This window comes from Bufo bufo, chromosome 1 (assembly GCF_905171765.1).
Source record: "Bufo bufo chromosome 1, aBufBuf1.1, whole genome shotgun sequence".
NCBI lineage: Eukaryota > Metazoa > Chordata > Amphibia > Anura > Bufonidae > Bufo > Bufo bufo.
In genome coordinates, this window is record NC_053389.1 from 53,321,443 (window position 1) to 53,333,791 (window position 12,349).

General features: G+C 44.4%; 1 protein-coding gene across 1 annotated transcript in view; it reads right to left on the reverse strand.

Moving 5' to 3' along the window:
- Nucleotides 1-12,349, reverse strand: part of EPHA8 (EPH receptor A8) — a 98,917-nt gene that overhangs the window by 67,261 nt on the left and 19,307 nt on the right. The window contains exon 2 of the mRNA XM_040415534.1: nucleotides 11,898-11,962. Within this exon, the coding sequence (XP_040271468.1) occupies nucleotides 11,898-11,962 (65 nt within the window). The remainder of the gene's footprint in view (nucleotides 1-11,897; nucleotides 11,963-12,349) is intronic.

Here is a 12,349-nt window from a genome sequence, read left to right on the forward strand (position 1 = left end):
ACAGTTGATGATGATAGATGCAAAGTCTTTGCAATTTTTCGCTGGGTAACACCTTTCTGATATTGCTCCACTATCTTTCTGCACAACATTGTGGGAATTGGTGATCCTCTACCCATCTTGGCTTCTGAGAGACACTGCCACTCTGAGAACCTCTTTTTATACCCAATCATGTTGCCAATTGAACTAATTAGTGTTAATTGGTCTTCCAGCTCTTCGTTATGCTCAAATTTACTTTTTCCAGCCTCTTATTGCTACTTGTCCCAACTTTTTGGGGATTTGTTGACACCGTGAAAATTGGAATCAACGTATTTTTCCTTTAAAATGATACATTTACTCGGATTAAACGTTTGATCTGTCATCTACGTTCTATTACAAATAAAATATTGACATTTGCCATCTCCACATCATTGCATTCAGTTTTTATTCACAATTTGTTTAGTGTCCCAACTTTTTTGGAATCCGGTTTGTAGAATATTCACGAATACGAATATATAGCACTATATTTAAAATGTTCGCGAAGTGGCAAAATTTGCGATTAAAATTCGTGATTCGAATATTCGCGCCCAACACTATTTATTATCAACAAGTACACCAAAATCCTTCTCCGTTAGCCTAAATATGTAACCTTACTTTTATCACCATTCAACCTCATCCATGTTGTTGGATAGAGATGAACGAATGTAAGTTGACGAACTAGAATTTTATCTGAATTTCCTGACGCTTCGTGGTAACGAATCACATTTTTTCCTAAAATGGCTGCTGCACGTTTTAGGACATGGAGCAAAGAACTCTGGGAACGAGGGATCACCCACAATGCCATGCATGCAGCCAATCAGCAGCCAGCCAGCTCTGTGATGTCACAGCCCTATTAATAGCCTCAGCCATCTTGGATTCAGCCATTTTACAGTGTACTTAGTGCAGGGAGAGACGTTAGCAGACGCTAGAGACAGTGCTAGGAAAGACTTTAAAACTTTTATTTTGCTGAATAGAAGTTCAGGGAAAGATCATAAGAAGTGTAGGGAAAGGATAGGGAGTAATTATTCCAAAGTATTGAAGCAGAACAAGGTCCAATAGGGGAGGTCACAGCCTAGTTAATAGGAACAATCCTATTACATCTTGCTGCACTGACTGGGGATCCAAACTGCTGCTTTTAGGTTTGCAATAGATGATACCTCTGCAATTCCAGCAAAAAGTTTTTTTATTGGGGTGCAAGTGCTGTGTGATACAGCTATTAACAGGGTATAACAGTGTATTAGCCCTTGTGCGGTGCAGTTATATGTTCTAAAGCCTTTTTTGGCATGTATTGCAAAAAAAAAGTATTATTTGCCGTTGTGTGGTGAAGTGAGAAAATTACAGCCCTTTTTGGCGTGTATTAATGCAAAAAAAAAAGTATTTGCCGTTCAGCGGTGCAGTTATATGTTCTAAAGCCCTTTTTGGCGTGTATTAGTGGCAAAAAAAGGGCTTATTAGCCGTTGTGTGGTAAAGTGAGAAAATTACAGCCTTTTTTGGGGTGTACTAATTTCCTTTTTATTTACTTATTTGATCTAGCAGTATGTCAGACAGAGAAGTGCCAGGCCCTGCACAGGGGAGTGGCAGAGGCCTAAATGATTCTGGCGCAGGCACAGGTCGCAGCAGAGTAAGAGAGAGTGGCAGCAGGAGTCGCAGCGAGAGGCCTGAGCTCCCAGTGTCATCTAGCGGTCGTGTCTTGACCAGCAACCCAGCGTTTCTTGAATGGTTGACTCGGTCATCCACTTCGTCCCAAGTGACATCAGACACCCCCAGCCAAGAGTCGGTTGGTACGTCAGACACATCCCTTAGTTGGCATGGCCCGGGAGCAGGCCCTGTGCCCTCACCTGTCCTCAACGTGCCTCTGTCATTTTCTGTTCCCTCAACCAGAGAAGTATTATATGCTGTGGGCGGAACTCCACTATACAGCGAGGACGAGCTAATAGATAGCAGTCAGCAGCTACTGGCCAGCCAAGATGTGGAGGAGACATCCACCGCTTCCTCTGCTAGACGGGCAAGCAGTAATGAGGAGAGTGTCGTGGGAGCTGGTGTTGTGAGCGGTGATGCTCCTGACCCAGGGACCGTTGAGGAGGACATCAGTGATGTGCAGACGGTACTCTATGATGATGATGTAGCTGATCGCACTTGGGAGCCGGGTGAATTAGGGGCTTCATCATCATCGGGAGAAGAGGGTGGCAGCTTGCCCGTGAGGCAACGGCGGAGCCAGAAAGTCGGCAGCGTGGCTGGGAATCAGCAAGGTGGCAGTAGTGGGAGCTGGGAGCCAAACGTGACTGGGTAGACCACCCACTTCGCAGGAGCCTACCTGCCTGTAAAGTAGTGGTGCAGGGGTTCACGGAAGCAGCGGCGGTAGCAGTCAGTCAGTATGGAGTGTTAGAGGTAAAATCACCTACTCGGCAGTGTGGCAGTTTTTTGTTAAGCTGCCGGAGGAGGTGAACATGGCCATTTGCCAAATCTGTGGGCAGAAGGTGAAGCGTGGCCAGGGTGCCAATGTTGGCACCAATGCCCTGCATCAACAAATGCAATATCACCATAAAGTGGCCTGGGAAAACCATGGCTCCAATGTGGTGGTTCAGCCTGCCGCAGCAACCGCTGCATCACCCAGTGGCACGCACCCGATTTCAGGCAGTCAAGGCTCCACCACCTCAACCAAAAGGAGCTGTCTGTCCTTCTCATCATCTACTGGTCCTTATGCTCCTGCTCCTCGCCCTCCTACTCCTCATCAGTCATTCCGTCAGCAATTGATCACCGAAGCGATTGCCAAGAGACAACAGTATGCGTACAATCATCCAACGGCACAGAAGCTGAACGTGCTCCTGGCCAAGTTGCTGGTGCTGCAGTCCCTCCCTTTCCAAGTGGTGGACTCTGCACCTTTCAGAGAACTGATGGCTTGTGCCGAGCCGAGGTGGAGAGTCCCTAGCTGTCATTTCTTTGCCAAAAAGGCAGTACCAGCCCTGCACAAATATGTAGAACAGAAGGTGGACCAGTCCTTGAACCTGTTCGTGTCTGCCAAAGTGCACGGCAGTGCTGACATGTGGAGTGTAACTACAGTCAAGGACAATATATGTCTTTTATGGCCCACTGGGTAAATGTGGTTCCTGCCCAGCCAAACCAGCAACTTGGCCAGGTGATATCGCTTCCGCCTCCACCATCTCACGCTGTTGGTCCTGCGACAATGTCCGCCTCTGACTTCTCATCCTCCACTGTGTCCTCAGCCTCCACTGCAGGAACAATTCACAGTGCTCCTTCAGCATACCACATGCGCAGGGCATGGCAGTGTCACGCTGTTCTACACCTAATTTGCCTGGGCAAATGGAATCACACAGGGGAGGAACTGCTCCGTGTCCTTCATCAAGAAATCAAATCCTGGCTTTCTCCACGACAACTCAAAATCTGAAACATGGTGACCGACAACGGGAAGAACATGGTGTCAGCGCTGCGTCAAGGAGGGCTGAGCCATGAGCCCTGCATGGCGCACGTTTTCAATCTGGTTGTCAAGCTGTTCCTGAAGTCTTCCACCCATCCTGAAAATGGCCAAGAAACTTTGCATGCACTTCAGCCTCTCGTACACCGCCAAGCACACCCTCCTTGAGCTGCAGCGGCAGAATCGGGTCCCCCAACATAGGCTAATATGCAACGTTTCCACCCATTGGAATTCCACCCTCCATATATTGGACCGACTATACGAACAGATTTCTTGATGACCCAAGCAAGCAGGAGTACTCCCCTGTGTAACTTCGATGTCGGCAAGACACCTGCCGTTTTCTCAGGCCTTTTGAGGATGCCACGTTATATGTCCATCGCCAGGACTACAGGATGAAGAACGTCATTCCACTGCTTCATATCCTGGAACAGATGCTGGTACATCTGGCTGGGCAGGGGACTGGAGACTAGTGATGAGCGGCAGGGGTCATATTCGAATTCGCGATATTTTGCGAATATTTTGTAGAATATTCATCGAATATTCGCAAATTCGAATATTCGTTATATTCTAAGATTTTTTTTACTCGAAAATGATCGTGTAATAAGCGAATTTTCGTCATGCGAATTTTAGTCATGCGAATTTTTATTGTGATTTTTATCAACTTACAACTATTAGACAAAGAAGATTATAGCACTATATTAGCTAAATTGCTCTATATTTGTTTTTTTTCGAATATTTGCTATATTGCTATAACTTTGTTTTTTCTAATATTCGTAATATTCTAAAACAAGAATATATAGCAATATAGTGAATATTCGAAAAAAAACGAATTTAGATCAATTTAGCTAATATAGTGCTGAGCTTCAGATGAGAAAAAAATTACAACTATTAGACAAAGAAGATTATAGCACTATATTAGCTAAATTGCTCTATATTCTTTTTTTTTTTTAATATTTGCTATATTGCTATAACTTCATTTTTTTGAATATTCGTAATATTCTAAAACAAGAATATATAGCAATATAGTGAATATTGGAAAAAAAAACGAATTTAGAGCAATTTAGCTAATATAGTGTTATAATTTTTTTTTATAGTTGTAATTTTTTTCCAATCTGAACTTCAGATGAGAAAAAAATTACAACTATTAGACTAAGAAGATTATAGCACTATATTAGCTAAATTGCTCTAAATTCATTTTTTTTCGAATATTCACTATATTGCTATATATTCTTGTTTTAGAATATTACGAATATTCGAAAAAACTAAGTTATAGCAATATAGCAAATATTCAAAAAAAATGAATATAGAGCAATTTAGCTAATATAATGCTATAATCTTCTTTGTCTAATAGTTGTAAGTTGAAAAAAAATCGCTATAAAAATTCGAAAATTCGCAAACAACACTACTCCTAAAGTCAAATATACTGCAGCCTTCTCATTGGCCCACAAGCTAGAAGCAGGGAGGGATCATGTGTACTGATTAAAAAAAAAATCGAATATTCGAAATTACAAATATATATCACTATATTCGAAATATTCGCGAATTTTCAAAGTACCTATATTCGCGATAAAAATTCAAAATTTGAATATTCGTGATCAACACTAGTGGAGACAAGGCACCTATATCTCATGGCCACATGAGCCCTGTGAGGGCTGAACTGGAGGAGGAGGAGGACATTGGAGCACAAGCAATGTGTAGCGAAATGGGTGTTTTTCTACATGGGTGACAGGAGAGGAGGAGCAGCCGGAGGAGCAAGAGGGAGATGAGGAAGATGAGGCAGATCACCCAGGCACACCAAGGCAGAATGCAGTGGAGATGTATGCAGTGAGTCCTTCTGAGCCACTTGCGCAAATAGCTCTCTACATGCTCACTTGCTTGGGTAGTGACAGCCAAATTGTCACCATTCGGCAGACGGATGAATTCTGGCTCTCCACCTTGTTGGACCCTCACTACCAGTCCAAAATGGGGGCCTTTTTTTACATCCACTGAGAGGGAGGACAAACTGAACTACTATAGAGACATCCTACGTAGTCAGTTGGCCGCTGCCTATCTGCACCATCGTCCATCCTCTCGCAGGTCTGACCGGGGCCCTCTGCACTCTCATTCCACTGCCATGATTGCTGTGGCAGGGGGGGGGGGTAGGAGCAGTACCAGCTCAATCGGCAGCAGCTTGAGTCTAGAGTTGATGATGAGCAGCTTTCTTAACCCGCCTAGTGAAGAAACTATTCACCAGCAGCAGCAGCTATACCTGTAGCAGAACTTGGACCAGCAGGTGGTGGCATACTTGGACAGCACCCTGCCACCCCACATTGAAGATCTGCTTGACTACTGGGCAGCCAAACTGGATTTGTGGCCGCAACTGGCTGAGTTTGCCCTGGAAAAGCTGTCCTGCCCGGCCAGTAGTGTGGCATCAAAGCGGGTGTTTAGTGCGGCGGGGGCCATAGTTACCCCAAGAAGAACTCGCCTGTCCACCCAAAATGTGGAGAGGCTGACCTTTGTCAAGATGAATCAGGCATGGATCAGCCAGGATTTCCACCCACCAGTGCCTGATGCATCAGATTAGATCATCCATGCTGCCTCACCCAAACCTTGTCAAAAGAGACCAGTTTCTTCTGGCTACCTGCCTCAGCTACTATTCTGATGCTGCTACCCGCCTGATGCCACACATCTGATGCCAAGTGCTCCTTCTTACACCCACCATCGTCAGCGGGTACTGTTATTGCCACCCACCTCCCCACTCTGTCACCGGGTCACTTTGTGGTCTCCTGATGCTGCTGCCACCTCACCCATCAGGTCTCCTCATGCTGCTGCCACCTCCACACTCTGTCATTGTGCCACTCTGTGGCCTCCTCATGCTGCTGCTGCTTCCACCTCCACACGATGTCAACTTGCCAGTCTGTAGCCTCCTCATGCTGCTATTAACTCAACATTATGTCACCTTGCCAGTCTGCGGCCTCCTCATGCCGCTGCTGCCACCTTCACACGATGTCACCTTGCCACTCTGTGGCCTCCTCATGCTGCTTCTAAATCAACACTATGTCACTGGGCCACTCTGTGGCTTCCTCATACTGCTGCCACATCAGCACTATGTAAATGGGACACTCTGTGGTCTCCTCATGCTGCTTCTACTGCCACCTCCCCACTATGTCACTGGGCCACTCTGTGGTCTCCTCATGCTGCTGCTACCTCAACACTATGTCATTGGGCCACTCTGTGGACTTCTCAAGCTGTTCTCCAACCCTCCCCACTCCATGAATGGGCCACTATTTTGCCTTTTTGGCCTAGTTGACATCATTATTTATTTGACCCTTCTTCTGATCTTTCAGAAGGAAGGAAAAATGAGACACACAGTGGATCCTGTCTGTGTAGCAGCTATAAGGCCTGTATGGTCCCATCAGAATTGGCTTATGATTTGGTAGCCAAAAGCAGGAGTGGGTACAAAATACAGAAGAAATGCAAATATTCCATTCACGTGTCATCTGTTTTGGATCCACTCCTGTTTTATTTTTTGGCTTTAGCAATACTGATGGATTACTGACCAAATTCTGACTGAGTGAAGGCGGATGCTCAACAGACAGGATCAGTTTTTTGGGGGGGTTATTGTTCTGACGGATCCGAGGAAGGGCAAAATAATCAGTGACGTCAACACAAACTTACTGCTGACACCCTCTCCACTCTGTCAGGGGGGGGGCTCTACTTGTATAAGCATTTAATAGAACAGGTTCTGTAGACATCTATGTGGAATCACCTGATGACGGTGTAAAAGGAGTGCGGTCTTTCACGCTACAGTAGCAGTGGGCTTCTGCACGGTTCTTTATTCCTGTCGCTAACATCGACCTGTAAGGCAGATTTTTTTGGCCCCGTAACTGCCCAAATAAGTGAAGTGTGCAGTGATTCTAAGAGCGACGCCTGTCATGTACATGTCATACTGACTCACAGTATTGTTTCACTACTACAGCAGACTCCCTGTGTGTGTTACTGCAAGGCACAGTGTTCTACACCACTATACAGGCTCTCTGCAGACAGGAAATAGCTGTTTTTTAACGTGATTCGCCAAAATTCAGCGAACCAGCCAAATCAAATTTTTTTAAAGTTCGCTCATCTCTATTGTTGGACCATGCTGCTGCCCAGGTGACCGTTTTATCTAGGTCATCTTGGGTTATGACATTATGAACAATAGCTACAACACTATGGAGCTCATGTTATCTGCAATTCCAGACAAAGTGCTATAAAGTCCAACCTATGCACCATTTATAAGCAGGTTAAGCAGTAATGGTCCTAGTATAGCCCCCTGGGGTTAGTCCAGTTTTTAAATATGAGCTGTCTATACCTTCTGGTCCTGGAATGTGTTCTTCTGCCAATTTAGCATTGGCCCATGGTAAATAAACTTCAGATGTCCTATCCACAAATAGAGGCAATAGCTTATTTACCAATCTTTACATTGTAACCCTAATACTCGATTCCACAGATGTTAATTGGCACCCTCAGATGATAGTGGGTTGCCTAGTAATGGCACAATTTTTGGAGATGTTTACCTTTACATTTTGTCGCCATGCAAATTTTGCAAGACAAATACAGAGACCGATACCATAATTGCCCAAAACTTAGCACTCTTGACTGGCAGCTGTGAGTTCCTGGGTTCCCATTTGGCCACGGGCAACATCTGCATGGAATTTGTATGTTCTCCCTGAGTTCTCATGGGCTACTTCCTGGTACAGCCATGACTGTTGTCACAATCATATACATAACAGCTCATTTATTCTAAGACGTTAACTTTGAAGCATGTACGAAAAGCTGAAAAATTTGGTTCAATTCAGATTTAGTGTAGCCCCCATCATCATCTTTTATGGTGGCAGGTAAGGTTCCTCAGAAAGTTCTCCAGATTTAATGTTTTTTTTAAATGCTACATTGAGATCCATAGAGGAACTGAGTAGATTTTCTATTTCCAGAAGAATCTGTTTCACCACAGGTTTCCTATAGAGTGACTGTGACCCTCAAATGGACACTTGCGAAAGTCTTCTAGTGCTTTGAAAACGAAATTTTTGTTTGTTGTGTAGCTTTCATGGAAGTTCCTGGGAGAACAAAGCCAGATAGATGTCTTTCAGTGTTAATACTATTGCCTCTCGGGTTTCTACTTAAAGATGTAACATGTTAAGAAGATCCTTGGAAAGGACAAGTTTAAGTGGTTTGAAAGAAACCTATTGTAGAAACAGGAACCGATGGCAATCAGCGTAGATGTGTCCCCCATAAATGATTCATGTGAGCACAGTTACTGGAGGCCCAGCGATACACTAAACACTAGCTGCCTGTGATCGAGTGACAATCATTAATCGTGACTGCAAGGGACTTGATAATCTCATCTGTTCCCATATTCCCATACAATGTGTGGAAAATATTCAACAACCCCCCCCCCCCCCCTTCCCCTTCAGATCTAGAGAGGTGACATCTAACAAACTGTGTGTAACCTCAGCAGAAGTATGAAAATGTAAATTTCTCAGGGAGCAGGCGCTCATCCGGTGACTCGGGGAACCACATGGAAGGGTCTTTTGATGTTTTACTCTTCACATTAAAATAAAACATAATAAAAAAAAACTAATTAATGGATTTCAAAAAGCCCTTCACGTCCTGATGGGAGAGTCGGGGAGAATTTCCTTTTGCCTTAAATGAGCCATCTTCTCAACTCTACGGAAAAAGGTGAGATTTTGATCAGCTTCATATCTGCAGCCCAAATACCTGCTCTCTCTGGCGTTCTTTCATCCACAATTCCTCCCTGTTAGTTTGAAGTGTTTTTTAATAAATGAGTTTCGGTCTGTCTCGTCTGCTGCCATCGTGATAACATCCCCTAGCGAGACGCAAATGAGGACATATTAATTAACAAGGGGAGGTTCTAATTCCGTCTGCATCAAACCTCTTCTTATGGCTTCAATTAAGGTCAATGCATGAGATGGAAGCAACAAAGCTGCTGCTCCAAGGGCTCAGGAAAGATGCTAGAGGACCAGAATGGACTTGGTGGGGATTTGAAGACCGAACTGGTGGTCATGGTCTAGTGCGTCCTTCTGTACAGGCAGATATTCTGCCCAAATGTAGCGACGATCACTGGCATACCAAGTTGATCAGCCATCAAATGGGCACAGCTCATTTGCAATGGTTGGAAATGAACAATCATATGAATGACCGCTCAACTGATCAGCACCCAAGTGAATGGGACTTCAGACTGGATATATTGTAGACAGCCTCTTTCCTCCATCAGCCTTTATCTTTAGGGTCTACCTCCAGTCTACCGATGCTACGTTTGCTTTTTCATACAGTGCCGGAGATCTTTATGTGTTGTGCTTGGACGTGACACAATGTCCAATTCACTGCCTGATGCGCCTCTTCATCCAGCCAGCCTCTATTGTTTCTGTCATCAGCTTTCTAGCATCTGTTTCATTATTCATTAGAGCTATTATTATGCTGGGACCCGATGTCATCTTCAACATGACAGTGAAGGCTGCAAAAATCAGTCAGAGTCCCGTGTGCCTGATGCATGTTAGGTATCATAATGAACGTTACTTAATGTGCCTATTCTGCCAGATACTTAACATATATTTCTCCCTCACAGCTGCTCCTGTCACTGTTCTGTCACCATAGAAAGATGCCCCTAATGTATTCTGAGTTGAATCCAAACATATAGATGTGGAGTTATGAAGATCAGGAGAAGGCATCACGAGCATTGTTTAGGGTGGTGCTACTGCGGTAGTCCCCTTCATCAATAGGCCAAATGACTCTCCTCAAAGTTCTCCATAGACCCAAATTATGTCTCTTAGCCTCTACTCCAACTTTGTAATGATATTTCAACCTATCAAGGCCCAAAATACGCCATGCTCCTCTAAGTGGAATAGGCCCCAAGCCTAACTAGTGCATAGACCAACAGCAGCTCCTTTTTGACACCATATAATGACCTCCCCTTTTATTAAAGCCTCACTTCTTCTTTACCTGTCACATCATGATGGCTCGGTGCATTTGCTTCACCACAGAAATTTTCCCCTTCTAAGCAGGCTCTTACCAACCGTCCATAGTAAAATTCCAGCTTACCTTTGGTAGATTCAATCAGCCCCTGGTGCACGGAACAGGTAAAAGAGTCCTTTGGTAGCAAAACAATAATAAATGAAGTTCCAGCACTGCAAAGTAATTGTTGTGTCGCTTGTCTCTTTTTTCATGGTAGCAAAATTACAGCATGTGGATCATACCTCACACTCCAACACCAGTTGACGCGTTTCAGACACTTAGTCCTTAGTCATAACTGACTCTTACCAACCATACCTCCCTAGTTTGTGGCTTCAGTCTCCTACTTTAGGGCTCAGTATCCAACTTGCATTTTCCTCTCGTTGATTTGGGACTTCATGAAAATTTGGGAAGGAATTTGTCATTTCATTTGGGGGCAATTTTATGATGTTAAAAAAGCTAATATTTGCACAAAAAAGTGCAATTTTTTTCAATTTTCCGGTGGTCTCGCCACTTCTAAAAAAAGTCACCAGGGCATAGCGGTAAGGGCTACCCATGGTCAGAAAGATTTGCTATTCCATTAAATGGACTTGAAGACCTCACATATCATATAGACAGAACAGGGGTTTTCTAGGAGTACAAAATGAATTACCTATCCTCAGGATAGGCCATCAATAGCTGATTGATGGCCTTCTGAATCCTGACACCCCCGCCAATCACCTCTACTATCATAAAACCTCTTTAACCCTTTCACACCAGTAATGAAGATCACTGAATAGACTGGAGGGCTTCTAGTATTGCTGGAGATGCGAGACTAGATGAACTGGATAATGGGAAGAGGTGATAGATAACTAGCCCTATGTCATACACACGGTACCAGTGTCCATCTTTCAGCACAGTATATCCTAGAGCACCATCACTAGACACATATATATGGTCCTATCACCCGGTGACAACCCTAAAAATAATTGTGCATTTATCAGATCTGACATATAAGAAACTTTCACTGGAGAGATTCCCTGTGCCATTTAGCATGCTTCCTGCTGTGTCCTGCAAGGTCACCAACTCATGTGGCTGCAAGATGAGAGGTCTCCTTGCTGTCACTTGTTTGTGATATCTTTTTAAATAGCTCTGGAGTCAGCGATTGTTTAGACTAGGGTCTCCCAGGAGGAGGATGAAGGGGTCAGGCCTATACTCAGTGACCCCCTCTCCCTCCCGCAGGCTGCACACAGACACCACAATTACTCTCCTCACACAAACTCCACTCTTATTTTACAGCCAATTACACCTGAAGTGTTATGAGCAATTCCACCGGAGCTCTCAGAATCCTTGTCCATTACAAGACGTACGCCAGTCGGCTGCACATGACACCGAGATACCGCTCCATTGTAACATCAGAGTATGAAACAGGAAGGCTCCACAGACAGATGCAGAATGTGATGGTCAGTAGTATCAAGGTACTTACCCCATGAGCGGGGTAGGTCAGCCAGCCCCAGTCCCCAGGAATCGTCGTTGTGTCTAATAAATTCACTGGAAAGAAAGAAAAGGTGACATTACTGTCCATGCATCAGCCAAACAATGCCACAGAGGACAAAACATTTACTGACAGGAAGAAGCAACAGGATCTGTCAGCAGAAGAACTGTCACCTACAGATGACAAAGTATTTACTAATAGCGAGTGGTATCAAGAATTGTCAGGGGAGGACAAAATATTTACTGATATTAAGAGGTATTAGGATCTGTCAGCAGAAGACCTGTCACCAACAGAGGAAATAAATACTCACTGTTAGAAGCAGCAGGATCTGTCAGCAGAAGACCCATCACCTACAGAGGCCAAACCGTGTACTGACGTTGAGAGGTATCAGGATCTATCAGCAGTAGACCCATCACTTACAGAGGACAAAACATTTACTGACT